The sequence below is a fragment of the Rhinopithecus roxellana genome, chromosome 22 (assembly GCF_007565055.1).
Source record: "Rhinopithecus roxellana isolate Shanxi Qingling chromosome 22, ASM756505v1, whole genome shotgun sequence".
Classification (NCBI taxonomy): domain Eukaryota; kingdom Metazoa; phylum Chordata; class Mammalia; order Primates; family Cercopithecidae; genus Rhinopithecus; species Rhinopithecus roxellana.
Genome location: NC_044570.1, coordinates 12,433,390 through 12,452,704, shown reverse-complemented (window position 1 = coordinate 12,452,704; position 19,315 = coordinate 12,433,390). Strand labels below are relative to the sequence as shown.

The 19,315-nt window shown below is 39.0% G+C and overlaps 1 protein-coding gene across 6 annotated transcripts in view; it reads right to left on the bottom strand.

The window, feature by feature from the left end:
* Positions 1 to 18,534, bottom strand: part of LOC104663102 (gamma-taxilin-like) — a 43,594-nt gene extending 25,060 nt beyond the window's left edge. For 4 of the 6 annotated variants that reach the window (XM_030926302.1, XM_030926307.1, XM_030926305.1 and 1 more), the window contains exons 1-3: positions 18,455 to 18,527; positions 17,903 to 18,017; positions 16,318 to 16,388 (exon numbers count right to left, since the gene is read on the bottom strand). In XM_030926302.1, the coding sequence (XP_030782162.1) occupies positions 16,318 to 16,388; positions 17,903 to 17,909 (78 nt within the window). In that variant the 5' untranslated portion in view covers positions 17,910 to 18,017; positions 18,455 to 18,527. Of the gene's footprint in view, positions 1 to 16,317; positions 16,389 to 17,902; positions 18,018 to 18,287 lie in introns of all 6 variants that reach the window. The other 2 variants (XM_030926303.1, XM_030926306.1) reach the window with 2 other exon arrangements.
* Between the last annotated feature and the right edge of the window lie 781 nt (positions 18,535 to 19,315).

Genomic DNA, 19,315 nt, shown 5'->3' with positions numbered 1-19,315 from the left:
AACAAATGCTGAGAGATTTTGTCACCACCAGGCGTGTGCTACAAGAGCTCCTGAAGGAAGCACTAAACATGGAAAGGAACAACTGGCACCAGTCACTGCAAAAACATGCCAAATTGTACAGACCACCAATGCTAGGAAGAAACTACATCAACTAACGAGCAAGCCAGCTAACACCATAATGACAGGAAAAAATTCACACATGAAAATACTAACCTTAAATGTAAATGGGCTAAATGCTCCAACTAAAGACACAGTCTGGCAAATTGGAAAGAGTCAAGACCCATCAGTGTGCTGTATTCAGGAAACAGATCTCACGTACAGAGACACACATAGGCTCAAAATAAAGGGATGGAGGAAGATCTACAAAGCTACATGGAAAACAAACAAACAAAAAAAGCAGGGGTTGCAATCCTAGTCTCTCATAAAACAGACTTGAAACCAACAAAGATCAAAAGAGACAAAGAAGGCCATTACATAATGGTAAAGGGATCAATTCAACAAGAAGAGCTAACTATCCTAAATATATATGCACCCAATACAGGAGCACCCAGATTCATAAGGCAAGTCCTGAGAGACGTAAAAAGAGACTTAGACTCCCATACAATAATAATGCGAGACTTTAACACCCCACTGTCAACATTAGACAGATCAATGAGACAGAAAGTTTAAGAAGGATATCCAGAATTGAACTCAGCTCTGCATCAAGCGGACCTAATAGACATCTACAGAACTCTCCACCATAAATCAACAGAATATACATTCTTCTCAGTACCACATCACACTTACTCCAAAATTGACCACATAGTTGGAAGTAAAGCACTCCTCAGTAAATGTAAAAGAACAGAAATTATAACAAACTGTCTGAAAGACACAGTGCAATCACCCTAGAAGTCAGGATTTAAAAACTCACTCAAAACCGCTCAACTGCATGGAAACTGAACAAACTGCTCCTGAATGACTACAGGGTACGTAATGAAATGAAGACAAATAAAGATGTTATTTGAAACCGATGAGAACAAAGACATAACATACCAGAATCTCTGGGACATGTTTAAAGCAGTGTGTAGATGGAAAATTATACCAGTAAATGCCCACAGGAGAAAGCAGCAAAGATCTAAAATTGATACCCTAACATCACAATTAAAAGAACTAGAGAAGCAAGAGCAAACACATTCAAAACCTAACAGAAGGCAAGAAATAACTAAGATCAGAGCAAAACTGAAGGAGATAGAGACACAAAAAAACTCTCCAAAAAAAATCAACGAATCCAGAAGCTGGTTTTGTGAAAAGATCAACAAAATTGACAGATTGCTACCAAGACTAATAAAGAAGAAAAGAGAGAAGAATCAAATAGACACAATAAAAAACGATAAAGGGGATATCACCACCGACCCCACAGAAACACAAACTACCATCAGAGAATACTATAAACACCTCTATGCAAATCAACTAGAAAACCTAGAAGAAATGGATAAACTCCTGGACACATACACCCTCCCAAAACGAAACCAGGAAGAACTGAATATCTGAAGAGACCAATAGCAGGCTCTGAAATTGAGGCAATAATTAATAGCCTACCAACCAAAAAAAAGTCCAGGATCAGATGGATTCACAGTCGAAATCTACCAGAGGTACAAAGAGGAGCTGGTACCATTCCTTCTGAAACTATTCCAATCAGTAGATAAAGAGGGAATCCTCCAGAATTCATTTTATGAGGCCAGCATCATCCTGATACCAAAGCCTGGCAGAGACATAACAAAAAAAAGAGAATTTTAGACCAGTATCCCTGATGAACATCGATGCAAAAATCCTCAACAAAATACTGGCAAACCGAATCCAGCAGCGCATCAAAAAGCTTATCCACCATGATCAAGTGGGCTTCATCCCTGGGATGCAAGGCTGGTTCAACATACGCAAACCAATAAATGTAATCCATCATATAAATAGAACCAAAGACAAAAACCACATGATTATCTCAATAGATGCAGAAAAGGCCTTCAACAAAATTCAACAGACCTTCATGCTAAAAACTCTCAATAAATTCGATATTGATGGAACATATCTCAAAATAATAAGAGCTATTTACGACAAACCCACAGCCAATATCGTACTGAATGGGCAAAAACTTTAAGCATTCCCTTTGAAAACTGGCACAAGACAGGGATGCCCTCTCTCACCACCCGTATTCAACATAGTGTTGGAAGTTCTGACTAGGGCAATCAGGCAAGAGAAATAAATAAAAGGTATTCAATTAGGAAAAGGAAGTCAAACTGTCCCTGTTTGCAGATGACATGATTGTATATTTAGAAAACCCCATCGTCTCAGCCCAAAATCTCCTAAAGCTGATCAGCAACTTCAGCAAAGTCTCAGGATACAAAATCAATGTTAAAAAAATCACAAGCTTTCCTATACACCAATAACAGAGAGCCAAATCATGAGTGAACTCCCATTCACAACTGCTTCAAAGAGAATAAAATAGCTAGGAATCCAATTTAAAAGGCATGTGAAGGACTCCTTTAAGGAGAACTACAAACCACTGCTCAACGAAATAAAAGAGGACATAAAGAAATGGAAGAACATTCCATGCTCATGGACAGGAAGAATCAATATTGTGAGAATGACCATACTGCCCAAGGTAATTTATATACTCAATGCCATCCCCATCAAGCTACCAATGACTTTTTCACCAAATTGGAAAAATGTACTTTAAACTTCATATGGAATAAAAAAAAGAGCCTGCATTGCCAAGACAATCCTAAGCCAAAAGAAGAAACCAGGAGTCATCAGGCTACCTGACTTTAAACTATACTATAAGGCTACAGTAACCAAAACAGCATGATACTGGTAGCAAAACAGAGATACAGACCAGTGAAACAGAATAGAGCCCTCAGAAATAAAACCACACATCTACAACAATCTGATCTTTGACAGTCTACAACCATCTGATCTTTACAAACCTGACAAAAACAAGAAATGGGGAAAGGATTCCCTATTTAATAAACAGTGCTGGGAAAACTGGCTAGCCATATGTAGAAAGCTGAAACTGGATTCCTTCTTTACACCTTACATAAAAATTAATTCAAGATGGACTAAAGACTTAAATATTAGACATAAAAGCCATAAAAACCCTAAGAGAAAACCTAGGTAATACCATTCAGGCCATAGGCATGGGCAAGGACTTCATGTCTAAAACACCAAAAGCAATGGCAACAAAAGCTAAAATTGACAAATGGGATCTAATTAAACTAAAGAGCTTCTGCACAGCAAAAGAAACTACCACCAGAGTGAACAGGCAACCTAGAGAATGGGAGAACATTTTTACAATCTACCCATCTAACAAACGGCTAATATCCAGAATCTACAAAGAACTTAAACAAATTTACAAGAAAAAAATCAAAAAAACCCATCAAAAAGTGGGCAAAGGGTATGAAAAGACACATCTCAAAAGAAGACATTCATACAGCCAACAGACACATGAAAAAATGCTCATCATAACTCGCCATCAGAGAAATGCAAATCAAAACCACAATGAGATACCATCTCACACCAGTTAGAATGGTGATCATTAAAGAGTCAGGAAACAACAGGTGCTGGAGAGCATGTAGAGAAATACAAACATTTTTACACTGTTGGTAGGACTGTAAACAAGTTCAACCATTGTGGAAGTCAGTATGGCGATTCCTCAAGGATCTAGAACTAGAAGTACCATATGACCCAGCCATCCCATATACTGGGCATATACCCAGAGGATTATAAACCATGCGGCTATAAAGACACATGCACACCTATGTTTATTGCAGCACTATTCACAATAGCAAAGACTTGGAACTAACTCAAATGTCCATCAATGATAGACTGGATTCAGAAAATTCACATATACACCAAGGAATACTATGCAGCCATAAATAAGGATGCATCCATGTCCTTTGCAGGATATGGATGAAGCTAGAAACCATCATTCTGAGCAAACTATTGCAAGGATAGAAATTCAAACACCACATGTTCTCACTCATAGTTGGGAACTCAACAATGACAACACTTGGACACAGGGTGGACAATCACCCACTGGGGTCTGTTGTGGGGTAGGGCGAAGGGTGAGGGATAGCATTAAGAGATATACCTAATGTAAGTGACAAGTTAATGGGTGCAGTACACCAACATGGCATGTATATACATATATAGCAAACCTGCATATTGTACACATGTACCCTAGAACTTAAGTATAATTTAAAAAAAGGGGGGGTGGTTGGCAAACAAACCTCACAAAAGGCAGAAAAAAAATTTCAAGAAAAAAAGAAGATATTAAAAATAAATCATTACCAAGTATCATCATATAACGGTGGCATATGAAAATCCAAGGTTCACTCTCCACAAAACAGCTGGAGCTAGCAAATCTGTCAAACTTTTTCAGACTCCTACAATCTTTTAAAAACTTTACAACACAGGGGAAAGCTTACTGAATAAAAAAGTTTGTTTTCCATAATAAAGTACTGTAAGATTTCTCAGTGCCTGCATACCACCCCCATACCCTAGGGTAACAGTAGCCAACAGATCTCCTGGTGCAAACTGCTAGTGCCAGAGGGAGCAATGAGGATCTTATTCTCTAAAAAATGTGAAACTAGGTTTTTAACTGTCTGAGGGTTCCCTAAGAAGGCTGTGCATAAGGTTGCCTTTGTTTCATATGGAGAGCTGAGGCTACTTTCAGGAAGTGTCAGAAAAAAGCTTTAAAGGCAGGAGTACTAAGTGCAGCAATAATGTCTCTAACATGACTTCTGCTACTTTAATGAGAAGAATGACTAGGCATGGAGTCAAGTTTCCCAGTCCCTGAATGAAACCAAAGGCCATACATAGCTCTCCTGGCATACTGAGGAGCTATGGCGAATGAACAGCTAATCCATGCAGACTTTCTGAGTCTCTGTCTGTGTCCCAGTGTCCCAAAGGAAAACTGGGACACTGAGTATAGCTATCCACAGAAAGGGATCATGCCCTCTTAGTTTCCTCCTGAGTAATTATCAGGACAAAAAAGATGCACAGTTATATGAATATAAAACTACTCTGAAAATTCAGCATTCTATTCTGGCATTCTACTCTTCAGGCATAATGCTTCTTTTTTTCCCTGACAAATCCAGGTGCAGAATGGGATAGGGAATCCAGCTACCTGGTTTCCCCTGTGACTGACCTAGTTCTAGATCATGAGGATGCTGACCACAAAGTCTCCCTATCATGGCCCACACAGCAAGAGAGGAGAACATAACGGAGCTCTGAAAGGTTTATAGATACTCTCATCGCTTTAGCGTCTCACATTTCTGGACAAACCATGTACTGTGAGTAGGGGATGACTGAATGGAAATCAAAGTTATAATTACTAGAAACACAGACTGTGGCAGTAGAAAAACCTAGGAACAAGGGAATTAAAATATTAAGACTCTAAGGTATAAGAACAGGACATTAATGATTCTTTTAAATCTCCTCCTGAAGACTTACACATACACAATATGTGTGCACATGCATATACCCTTGTGTGTCTTTCCCAAAGACAGTAAGCCTGCTAAATTTGCTTTCCTAGCTAGTCAACTCAGATGATTTGATTGCCATTCAATGGATGTCCCAGCTCCCAAACCTTCCCAATTAATTATCGCTGGATGTCTTCTCCGACTCCTGTAGTCATTAGTCATTCTATGAACAGACAAATGCCATCCAGCTTGTGTTACATACAGAAAGGAAAAGTGACTGATTGGTCTCAGTTAGCTCCTGCAAAAAAGACTCACTTTAATTATTCACTTAACAGCCAGCCAAGGAGTCATGTTAAAGCACAGTAACCCTGTGGCCACTTGAACACGGACATAGGTCCAGTATAGGGGACCCCAATAATCATAAACACGTTATTTGCAGACACACCACATATGCCTCCCGGGTGGAAGACAGGTATTAATATTAGAAAATACTATGACTACTATGTCACAAGTAGTTATAACAGATCTTCAAGTGTTTAAGGATACAGAGTAGATTATGTAACCCTAAAAACAACTGTGAAGTGCTCTCCACAATGAGGTTATCTTTGCTTATTTGTTGAAGACCCCAAAAGGGACAACTGACTCATTTATACGCACACTGAAGTAGTTATCCTTACAATGGCAGTCACTCAGTTACAAAAGTATAATATGTTTGAGATTTAACTAGTAAACTTATGAGATAAACTGAACAGATCTCGTCTCAGCCTATGATGGTCAGATTAAACAACATTGCCAATGAAGTTGTATAATCAAAGGAAAATTGAACCGAAGTCAGTATGGTATTTCTGCTATTTTAGGAGCAGAGATACAGAGCACTTTTGTTCCACAGTATTTTTTCAAGGATTCCTGTATACCAAGCAGTCTTAGAAAAAAATAAAAATGCTATTACATCTATAAGCAAAGAGTAGGTTTGCTTACTACCTGTGTAAGATTACAATAAGTTTAGCAGCTTATCTCATTACATTACATTCCTTCTGGAGACTCTACAGGAGCATATGTGCCCTAGCCTCTTCCACAGGCTAACAATATTAGAAAATGAGATTTTTAAACATTAGTTAGAGGCTGCCTGCATTTCTTAGATCTCTGCTTCCTCTATCTGCAAAACTAGTAATGACAAGTCCAGTGCTATGCATAATGCCATCTCTCTGGTTGACTCTTCTGCCTTCTTTTTTCATTTAAGAAGATTCTTGTGATTTCACTGGGCGCAGCCAGATAGCCCTACATAATTTTCCTCTCTCAAAATCCTAACTTTAAACAACATCTACAATAGCACCTTTTCCCAATATGATAATTCACAGATTTCAGGACTTAAAACATGGTCATCATATGATAATTCACAGATTTCAGGACTTAAAACATGGTCATCTTTGGGCAGTCCGTGTTCTGTCTACCACACTGTCCAGTATAAAAAGTTTCAGGTTCCATAAGCTCATGATTTGTCTTCTATTTTGTAAATACTGTCTGGTTCTCAACACATCAACTTATAGGAAATGAGGTTCAGGACAGAGGCGCAAATGTGGACACAGTGGTAGATGCCATTGTGAAAAACTTGTTTCAGCTGGACGCAGTGGCTCACGCTTGTAATCCCAGTACTTTAGGAGGCCGAGGTGGGCGGATCACGAGGTCAGGAGATGGAGACCATACTGGCTAACAGAGTAAAACCCCATCTCTATTAAAAAATACCAAAAATATTATCTAGGCCTGGTGGTGGGTGCCTGTACTCCCAGGTACTCAGGAGTCTGAGGCAAGAAAATGGCATGAACCCCGGAGGCAGAGCTTGCAGTGAGTTGAGAAGTCGAGATCGCGCCTCTCCCCTCCACCCTGGATGGGTTAGTATTTTACTTCCCTTGTGTGTAGGTTTTTCTACGGCCACAGTCTGGATTTCTAGTAACTATAACTTTGACTTCCATTCAGACATCCCCTACTCACAGTACATGGTTTGTCCAGAAATGTGAGATGCTAATGGGATGAGATTATCTATAAACCTTTCAGAATTCCATTATGTTCTCCTCTCTTGCTTGTGTGGGCCATCATAGGGTGGGCCATCATAGGGAGACTTTGTGGTCAGTATCCTTGTGGTCCAGAACTAGGTCAGTCACAGGGGAAAACAGGTAGCTGGGTCCCCTATCCCCATTCTGCACTTGTATTTGCCAGCGACAGAGCGAGACTCCATCACAAGAAAAAAAAAAGAGAAACTATTGTTTCAATAGCTCTGTCAATATCCATAAACTATGGCAATTTTATTAATTTGCAAATACAATTTCTGATCCTTCATACTTCTTTTTTTATTATTATAGTTTATGTTCTGGGGTACTTGTGCAGAACGTTCAGGTTTATACATGTGTATACATAGGTATACACATGCCATGGCAGTTTGCTGCACCTATCAACCCATCATCTACATTAGGTATGTCTCCTAATGTTATCCCTCCCCTAGGATCACACCCCTGACAGGCCCTGGTGTGTGATGTTTCCCTCCCTGTATCCATGTGTTCTCATTCTTCAACTTTCACCTATGAGTGAGAACATGCAGTGTTCGGTTTTCTGTTCTTGTGTTAGTTTGCTAAGAGTGATGCTTTCCAACTTCATCCATGTCCCTGCAAAGGACATGAACTCATCCCTTTTTTATGGCTGCATAATATTGCATGGTGGCTATGTGTTATGTTTTCTTTATCCAATCTGTCATTGATGGGCATGTGGGTTAGGTCCACGTCTTTGCTATTGTGTGTTATTGTCAATAAACATTCCTACATGTTTTTATAATAATAATAGTATACAAGATATGATAGTATAATAGTTCTTACTACTATGGTTATCCTAATTAAGGTCAGACATTTTACAGAAAATGAACCAAATAAGTATGGGAGGATAAACAATACAGTTATTCATTGCAATGATAAAAATCAAGCTTTCTAATGAAAATTAGAATTTTGGAAAGTTTCAATCTGCATTAATCTGGCAGTTTCCCACTCTTTGAAGACTTTTCTGATAAGGGTAGTAACTAATATTGACAAATCTCATTTTCTAAAATTGTAAACCATCTGAAAGATCTATACAACTCAGTGAACCAATATTTCCAAATGATAAACATTACAAAATTATTGAAAAGGACAAAATTCAATTAAAGCATAAAAAAAGATGACTGAAGTTTAATATAACACAGAAAAGAGTTCACTGATTCCACATTAAGGTCTTCAAAAAAAAAAAAAAACATTTTGTTTTTTTTCTGACATGGAGTCTCGCTCTGTCGCCCAGGCTGGAGTGCAGTGGCCGGATCTCAGCTCACTGCAAGCTCCACCTCCCGGGTTCACACCATTCTCCTGCCTCAGCCTCCCGAGTAGCTGGGACTACAGGTGCCCGCTGCCACTCCTGGCTAATTTTTTGTATTTTTTAGTAGAGACGGGGTTTCACCATGTTAGACAAGATGATCTCAATCTCCTGACCTCACGATCCACCTGCCTCAGTCTCCCAAAGTGCCTGGATTACAGGCATGAGCCACTGCACCCAGACAATAATTTTTAACTAAAAGTATCTTAGGCCAAAAAGTTTGAGAAGTGCTACCTAAGTACAGCAGGGATATATAAAGAATCAAAGGAAAGACATCGTCTAGTGAAGTCCAGATGTTGGCACCTATTGTCAGGCAAATCCAAGGAAATGTGAAAAGTTTCACTTTCTTCTTAGCCAACCATACCTAAGATATAGGTCTCAAATTGCTAAGTGGTTGGTATATCAATTAATGCAAATGAGTGGTGGCAGAGAATTCACAGGTGACAGAGAATTCACATAAAGCATTTTCCCTTGTCCTTCATTGTTTGGCTCACTGTCATGAAGCCAGTTGCAACAGCTTTTAATCTACTTTTTCATTTAATCTAGAGAAATAACTTATAGGCAGGTATGATAAACAGATAATCGCAGGACGAGCCAATTACAGTTTGTCCAGGGATATGAATCAAAGACATGAAAACATGAGAATAAATGATTATCAATAACTACAACATTCCAAAGAGTATGGTCTTTCAAGAGCAGAGTAAACATGGAGTTCTGACGGCGAATATAAAACTCCAACAAAATAACATCCTAGGAGTTAGTACAAGTACTCCCTGTAACAGCGAAAGTACCTGAAGTGATTGCTGTGGTACACAAACGAATACACAGAGCTACTCACAAGTAAATTAGAAGAGAAATAGTCATTGCTAAATTTAGGAAAGAGGAAATCAAAAGAAGCCTAGAATTAGTAAAAGAGTTTCAGAAAGGGTAAATTATTATAGTCATGTTTAGTTTCATAATTTCTACACTACTAGTAGGTTCTCATAAGGTAATCCTCTATCTTAGATCACTAAGTTTGCCTTTTAAAGCATGCACAACTGCACTGTATTTACACTTAATACTTATGGCTATTTTATCTATAAAACTGAAAGGGGTTACAACTAGTTCTAAAACTCTAACACTGTGATTATTTGCAAGTGGAGATATCTCTATGAATCTAAATGCCAACCTTGGCAGCAAAAGAATTAGGGAATCCAAAACCAAAGACTGTAATGCCCAAAGATGCTGAAATATGCTTTTGCCTTACTTGTTTTGGAAAAGGCCACTAACTGGGTCACTCAATTAGAATCGTCAAGTCACACATTTCTAGATTTCCAATGGTTCTCAACTTTTATGGATTACCTAAATGGAACTACTTGGTCACAATTTTATGAAGCTACACTTCCCCAGCTCCAATTAAACCAATAATAATAAGTTAAGAGACATCAAGCCTTTTATTTTTACCCAGATCATTTTAACATATGTTGACACTATTGCCAGACTGTTAGGAAAAACGAAACTCTAAGTCTCGTCTAAGTGTGCTCTTCTAAACTCTCAATACAGAATATTTCATCTCTGGTCACCAATATGTGAGGATTTCTGTCCATTCTTAGCAATTCTTCAGCGGACAACAAATGGGTAGCCTAGGATTCAATTTAATTCTGGTCACTAGTCACCTAGAAAGAATGAAAATCTCTACAATTTAAGACGTCAGTCCCACTAGACTGCCCCCATTTCAGATGTCAGCCACACGGCTCATTTTGTAAACTATGCTGCCCTCAACCTCCTCCTTAGGTTCAATTAATTGGCTAGAGTGGCTCACAGAAGTTAGAGAAACACTTACACTTACAGGGTTATTATAATGAATATTACAAAGGTTACAAATGAAGAGCTAGACAGAAGAGATGCAAACAGTGAAGTATGTGGGAAGGAGCATGAGGCTTCCCTGTTCCAGGAACCTCTTGGACCCTTCACACATCAAGCTATCCGGAAGTTATTTAAACCTCATTCACTAGGTGTTTACGAGGCTTCAATGCATAAGCATAACTGACTACATTACTGGTGGCTGGTGATCAACTAAACCTTCAGCCTCTGGTGCTGTCTCTGAAGAGTTTGGGATAAGACTGAAAGTCCCAATCTTCTAATCACAAGGTTGGTTTCTCTGGCAACTGCCTCCCATGCTGGGGCTAAGAACACACTAATAGTCACCTCATTAGAAAAAGATTCTCCTATCACCAGGAAATTCCAAGGGATTTAGCAGCTATTTGTCAAATGCTCCTATTACTCACGAAATTAGAAAGGTCATAAGAGCTCCATGTCAGGAACTGGAGGTCAAAGACTACATATTAGAAGAAAAAATTATCCCAGCATCCCAACAACAAGGGTTTTAGGAGCTATATATTAGGAAAAGGGGGCAAAGACCAAATATATTTATTATTTCACAGAGGATAGTCTGTTTTCTCTTTTTCAGTTTACAGAGGTTGTCTCCATTATTTGGTTTATATTCCTGCCTCCATCTTTAAAATCAACAGCAAAACATCCTGAGATCTCTCTCTCACTCTCTCTCTTTTCTCTCTTTCTCTGTGTCTCTCTGACATCCCCTTACTTTTTTTGGTGGGGGGCAGTGGGAGCTATAAATTCTCCTTTTAATCTTCTTTCTTATTTTAAAATATTTTAAAAACAAATAAAACTTATATATTCCTAGGACATCTCTTTTTCTGACTGATCTTCCTCCCCTCCTCGTAAAAGAACTGTGATTGATTACACTCGTCCACTACGTAATCCAAGATAATCTTCCTGTCTCAGGATCCTACTTTGTGACATGTGCAAATCGAGTTTTGCCAAGCAGGGCAACATATTCACAGGTATCAGAGATCAGGACATAAATATGATTTGACGAGTTGGGGCATATTATTCTATCCACCACATATATGTTATTGCCTTTAATGTGGTTCACACTTCAATTCTTAAAAGAGAAACTCTCTTCCAAACTAATAGCACAACTTCTAGAATCAGCTCTCCACCAAACAATACTGCCTTGTGTGAGAACACAAAATGTATCATCTTCTCTAGCAAATATTGCCATGACATATTAAAGGGGGAGTAGTGTACTGGAGTGAGGATCATTGAAGGACATTTTGGAATTGTTACATTCTAACAAAAATCCAAGGCAATGAAGATTAACAAAATTATCTTGGTGGCACAGAGAGACAACATGGGATATTTTATAAATCTGTCCCATCAACTCATCATCAACACATAAAACTCGCAGTTTTAAGTACCAACATAAATTCAACTAGGAAATGGGCTGAATCATAAAAACATAATCTCAGTGTCTGAGTGGATATTGAGGTCAACTAACATCTTTTTTTCTTTTGAATATACTACCTGGTAAAATTTTAACACAGTTCACATGCACTGCTTTAAACAGCATATTAAATTTATATAATACTTTATATGTCTAAATGCTGTCACAGATACTATAGTATCTAACAGTTACTTTGTACATCACATTAAGATCAAGGAAAAAAGAACTGGGAAGAGATAGAGAAAAGAGACAAAGGGATTTAATTTGGACATCAGGTTAAAACGTAATTTTATATAAGCAAAAATCTAAATAGTGTAATTTGAAACTCCGGAATCTAATCAGAACTTACAAAAACCAGAGGAGTACTTGATTAGAAAAAAGAAGATACTACATTTCAGAAAGTCCTGTAGCATTTTAATTTACCTGCCTACCATCCCTAATTTCTACCTTGAGGGCAACCATTAGGAAAGTAGCTAGTATTCCTGGTGTGAACTGCTGGTGCCACAGTAGGGAATATAAACCTTGCTCTTAAAAAAGAGCTATGGTGGTGGGGGTGACTTGTCTATTGGTTCTCCAGGGGAAGGCCACAGAATTTCCTCAAGGCTGTTGTGGCCTGCTGGTGATATTTGTTGAAGACAAAGCCAATAGAAGTAAGGAGTAAACAGAGGAAAAAAGTAGTATGTAGGCTAAAAAGCCTGAAGGGAAAGTAAGTGTGGGGAAAAGAAAGAGAGATCAAACTGTTACTGTGTCTATATAGAAAGAGGTAGACATAAGAGACTCCATTTGGTTCTGTATTTGAGATGCTGTTAATCTGTGACCCTATCCCCAACCTTGTCGTTGCAAGAGACATGTGCTGTGGTGACTCAAGGTTTAATGGATTTTGGGCTGTGCAGGATGTGCTTTGTTATACAAGTGCCTGAAGGCAGCTTGCTGGTTAAAAGTCATCACTGTTCTCTTAATCTCAAGTATCCAGGGACATGTACACTGCCAAAGGTCGCAGGGACTTCTGCCTAGAAAAGCTAGGTATTGTCCAAGGTTTCTCCCCATGTGAGAGTCTGAAATATGGCCTCGTGGGAAGGGAAAGACCTGATCGTCCCCCAGCCTGACACACCCGTGAAGGGTCTGTGCTGAGGAGGACTAGTACAAGAGGAAAGAAGGCCTCTTGGCGGTTGTTGGCAGTTGAGATAGAGAAAAGCATCTGTCTCCTGCCCATCCCTGGGCAATGGAACATCTCAGTGTAAAACCCGATTGTATGTTGTTTACTAAGAAAGGAGAAAACCGCCTTAGGGTGAAAGGTGTGACTTAATAGTGCAATGCTGTTCTTTATGCACTAAAAAGGTTTAAGAAGATGTTTACATATTCATATCAAGGCACAACATCTTTCCTTAAACTTATTCACGTCACAGAGATCTTTATTCACATGTCTTACTGCTGACCTTCTCCCTACGATGATTCTATTATCCTGTCACTTCCCTTTTTCTAAGATGGTAAAGATAATTATCAATAAATACTAAGGGAACTCAGAGACCAGTGCCGACGTGGGTCCTCTGTATGCTGAGCACCGGTCCACTGGGCCCACTTTTTGTTTCTCTATAGTTTGTCTCTGTGTCTCATTTCTTTTCTCAAGTCTCTTGTTCCACCTAACGAGAAACGCCCATAGGTGTGGAGGGGCAGGCCACCCCTTCAAGTAAGAGGCTGGAAAATAAATACACAAAAAAAGTTAAGGTTTTATAAAGGATTGAAAAATACCATGGGACCTACAAGGATATATGCATGTCCAAAGCAGGATGCACACTTAGAAAACCCTATGTTTTCTCCTCTGGCTGACAGTCAGGATGCACACAACAAGGTACCATCCTCCTTTGGGGAATTCCTTGGTTCCAGGCAGACCCCCATCCCACACCACCTGCAAATACCAAAATCCAAGAATGCTCAAGTCCCTTATATAAAATGTTACAGTATTTGCACATAACCTACCCACAGCCTCCCACATACTTTAACTCTTGAGTACTCTGAATACCTAATACCATGTAAATGCTATGTAAAGAGTTGTAATGCTGTATGGTTTAAGAGAAATTACAAGAAAAAAGTGTACGTGTTCAGTACAAATGAAACCATCTATTTTTAATTTTGCAAATATTTTCAATCCACAGTTGGTTGAACCTACAAAAGTGAAACTCACAGACACAAATGGCCAACTGTGGTACTTAAGATAAGTTTTAAATTCTCCAGCCAATCAACTGGCTGAAGACGGACAATCTACAAAGACTGGAAGTTTTTACTGATATTTATGTTTGTTCCAAGCTTTTCAAAAAATTTAACTCACTAGCTGACCACAAACAGTCTTCTTAAAAGTAGTTTAGTCACTAAACAAACCCCAAAATTCACTAATAAAACCCAGCAACCACAAACCCTGGTGAGTAGACAGAATCTGATTTCCAGTGTTATGACCAAGTATTCTCCAATGCCACTTCAAGACAAGGCCAAAGGGTATCTATGCTTTCTTTTGACCTAAGAATAGTCAGGCTTTTCTCTCACCTACAGACCTCAAATTTTGTCTTACCACTGGTCATGCACTAAAATACAGCACAGACCCTCTTTAACAGTTCATCTGAAGAACTGGTTTACCATTTGAGATACAGTTCCTGCTCTCTGTTCTCCCCATTTGCTTGTTGAATTTGTCCTTAAATTTCTACTAATCCTGCTTATCCCTCCCTATGAAAGAAAAATATTTGGTTGATTTTAAGATGCTTAAGCTTCCTGAATTCAGTGTTCTCTTTAATAGAATAATCTCTGTAATGTCTAAATCTGAATTTATTTGACAGTTACCATATGGTAATACTCAAAGCCTTTGGTTTCCAAAAAAAATTGTAAGTCATGCAAAAAAAAAAAAAAAAAAAAAAAAACAGGAAAGTATGGGCAACGCACAGAAATAAAAAATAAATAAATAAATAAAAGAAAACACACTGGAGGAAGCCCAGGTTTTAGACTTATTAATGGTTTACAAACCAACGGCCATAAATATATTCAAAGAGCTACGTGGGAAACCATGAACAAAGAGCTAAAGAAAATCAGGAAAACAGTAAGGAACAAAATAATACATAAGCAACCAAATTAAATTCCGTAGCTGAAAAGTACAACAAAATGAACATTTTACTAAATGGGCTCAACACCAGATTTGAGCAGGCAGAAGAATCAACAAACTGGAAGCTAAGTCAACTGAAATTATGCAGTCTGAGGAACAGAAAACAAAAGATAAATAAAAATCAACAGAGCTTAAAAGACCTTTGATACTCTCCAACACACAGAGACATGCCTACTACACACAATAGGAAGAGGAGGCAAAGAGGTGGAAAGGATATCTGCAGAATAGCCAAAACCAACTTCACATTTGATGAAAATCATTAATTTGCACATCCAAGAAGCTCCAGGATCTATTAAGTAGAAAAAACTCAAACACTATCCTTCAAAATAAAAGAGAAACTGAAATATTTCCAGATACATGAAAGTTGAAAGAATATACTACTAATAAATCTGCCCTACAAAAACAATGCAAAAGAGGGCCCTGCAGTCAGAAATAAAAGGACAACAGACAATAATTCAAATATATATAGAGAAATAAAGAACAGTGGTAGAGATAAATATGTAGGTAAATATAAAAGTCAGCATTATTAAACTTGGGGATTATAAGTTTTTTTCTATATGATTTTAAAAAGAAATTTATAAAACAAAATGATATTGACACACACTGTATAAAGATGTAACGTGACAATCAGAAGGCAGAGTGCAAAACTATAGAGGAGCAAAGTTTCTGTACACCACTGAATCTAAGATTCAAACTAGTTTATCATAAACAATAAACCAATTCAAACTACTTTATTATACACTTGACCGTGTTAAGAGAAAAAGATATTCCATCAAAATAATAAGCAAAAGAGAACTGAGACAATTACACTAATATTAGGCAAAATAAACCTTAAGACATAATATTTTTAAAGAGACAAAGGATGCTATCCATTAATAAAAGGTTAATCCACCAAGTAGATTTAACAAATGTTAATTTATATTCACTTAAACCCAAAATATATTAAGCAAAAACAGACAAAACTTAAGGGACAGAAAGGCAGCACGAGAATAACAAAACTTAAAAAAGCCCATCTTCTCTAGCTTCTGACTTGTGTTGTAACTTACCAAAGAATGAGTCACTTTTCTTTTTAATTCACTTAAGATTTTTAAAACAACACAAATATTATTTCTGCATCCTGGAAAAGAGGGGCAGATGTTCAGTTAAAATTAAGTAATTTTTATTTGCCAGTCAGTGACACAGAGGAAATAAAAAATAAAGGTGATAAGTCAGTAACCTAAAAGTGAATTTGTATACACAAAATATTCAAAAATTTTTAAGAATAAAAATTAAAAAAAAATTAGCTATGTATTTCAATCCCATCTCAATTGAATAATGGAAGAAAGTAACCCAAAGCAAAAAGATGGCCAGAAACATGGGCAAAGAAAGAAAGGAGTATGAGGTAAGTACAGAAAAGTAAGACAGAAATAGAAGTAAATTCTGCATATTCACAGCTAGCTGTTAACTAGAACTCTGCCCTTCAAAGGGACATTTACTTCAGTTTTAACATGGTCATTAAAAATGCTACTTGATTAAACCTTTGTTTCTAATTGAAGGACTTTTTGTTTCATCCCAAGGAGCATAAACAGGAACTTACTGAGCTTATGTATTAAATTGCAATGCTTTTTTATTACAGTTCTCTCCTGGGGGAAGCAAATACTGAGGATAAGTGTCACGTCCAAAGTGACAATGTTGACTCCCCCAGTAAGTTCAGGCAACAGTTTATTTCCCAATTATGCACGTTCTGAACCTTTCAGTTAGAATACAAGGAGAGAAGGGGAGAGAGACAGAGAGAGAGAAAGATAATTAAGCAGTAACATCTTTATGCGCAGACCAAAAATAAATAAATAAATGAATGAATAAATCTGACCCTAAGCAAGTCTTCAAAACCTAACTTTGCTCAAGTGTAAATGTACTGTAAATCCGCTTTAAAAAGAGACATTTTGCTGAAATGTAAACTGAATCTTCTTTCTTCCTTTTTGAAGCTCGTGAAACATTAGAAATTATTTCAACATTTCACAAAGGAATGATTTTTTGGGTACTGAAATGCATAATGAAGTAAGCGGTAAGGTAAGACGTTGAACATTTGAACATGTCTAAAATGAAAGAAAAATAAAGGGGGTTAAACCATTTTAGTCCGTTTCTTTGCAGTTCTATATTTCAGGGTGCAGAAAGCTGTATATGCTACAGCGCACTCCTTGTGCAAACTTTCCTAATCTTTAGGCACCAAACCCCAGAAGAAAAGGGATTTCAACTGTTTTAAACGCCGTCTTAATTTTGCGGTATTCAATGGAAACGATTTGAGTAAAGTAAGGAAAATCTTCTTGTGTCTCCAGGATTGAGAGATCAAAGACGCCGCACTTGTTTCTTCTTTGGCTTGCACAGGACAGAGAAACAGCAATGAAAGAAAGAAGGGAGAAACGAAAAGAGAGAGGACAGAGAGGACAGAGAGCGGGGGGTGGGGGGGGAGAGAGAGAGAGAGAGAGAGAGAGAGAGAGAGAGAGAGAGAGAGAGAGAGAGAGAAGAGGAGAGGAGAGAGAGAGAGAGAGAGAGAGAGAGAGAGGGAGAGAGAGAGAGACAGAGAGAGGTTTTGCAAGAGAAGTTGTCATACAATAATGGTGCCCAATTTAGATAGAGGTCCTCTGGTATCACCTCTCATCCTTGGCTGGCTGGAGACGTAGCCGTGCTGGTAGTGTCAAGTACTGAAGCCCCAGAGCCCAATCGGTCTCACCTACTGGTTACGGCCACTTGCCATCCGGTCCTGTGGCTGAGAGGGAAAGGAGACAGAGTAGCTAGGGGTGCAAAGCGCAGCTCCAGCTACAAAGCCCGGCTTTCACACTGCCTAACAGTTTCACCTCAACCGGCGTAGCGCACCTCAACACTTTCTGCTCACTAGCTTGAGGGCAGAACTAGCCTGTGAACCAAGTAAGCCCTAGACGGTGGTGACCGGCACCGGGAGTAGGGTGACGGCAGGGACGGGAAAGGGAACACCTGGTGCGTGGGTCCCCGCGGTGCCGGTCACTCGTGGCTTTCATACCTAGCTCGTCCTCGGGGTAGCATCTCTTCCCGCTGAGACCAGGGTGCGCCCTCAGCCATTCTTCTCCAACCCTCTGGACCGGGACCCACCCCAAAGCTAAGTTGCTTTCTGCCCTGTTTGGCACCAATCGTCTTGGCGCCGCCGCCGTTGTCTCTTTTCGGTGTTACCTCTTTCCCTACTTCGCCACGAGGTGACTTCAGCCGCAAAACTGGCAGAGTAGCATCACGGAAGCTCTTGGGCTTAAAGCCTGGCCCTATAACTCTGGTGACCAATCGCTACATGCCAAGTACCCCACGTGACCGGAGGAGGTTGACCTCCGCCATCCACTCATCCTAACACTACCAACCTATCTTGGGGAGTGCTAGAGGGTCGGGAACGTTAAATCTTGGTTCCGGCTTCTGGCGGAAAGAGCGCAAAGTGGCCGCGAGAACCTATGCCTGTTAAAGAACTACAAGTCCCGGCAGGCTGCGCGGCTCTCTGGACCTGCTCGGGATTGGAGTGTAATGCAGCATTCTAGAAGAGTATTTCTTCTGTGTGTGGCCAAATGGGATTTGTAGTTCCCAGGCTGGTGTTTCCCGTATGGTAAGGCACTCATTACCGTGCTGGAAAAGTTTAGATTTTATTCCAACCGTATTCTTTTGTTAGAGAATGTACGAAATTAATGACCAGTGAGAGTACACATGAAGTCTATTTTCTTATTGCTTAATCTTATAAGGACGTCACCTGCTGTTCCTAGTCATCAATGATGTAGGGATAAAAAAGTATATGACTTTAAAGTGTGCGTGCATTGGCTTTCAGAATATCAGTTTTTAAGCTGTGATACCCACCCAGACTCCAGCCTGTCCAGTGCAATGGGGACCACGTACTGTTCCCCGCTGACCCACGCGGGCTTGACTCTCCGCAGCTGTTTTCACCTAGTACCTGTTAAATAGACTCCACTTTCTCCGCTGTCCGTTTCTTCCTTACATTTATACGATTGTTAAATCCACTTATTTTCCTTGATATGAACAGTTGGCAGTGGAGACGAG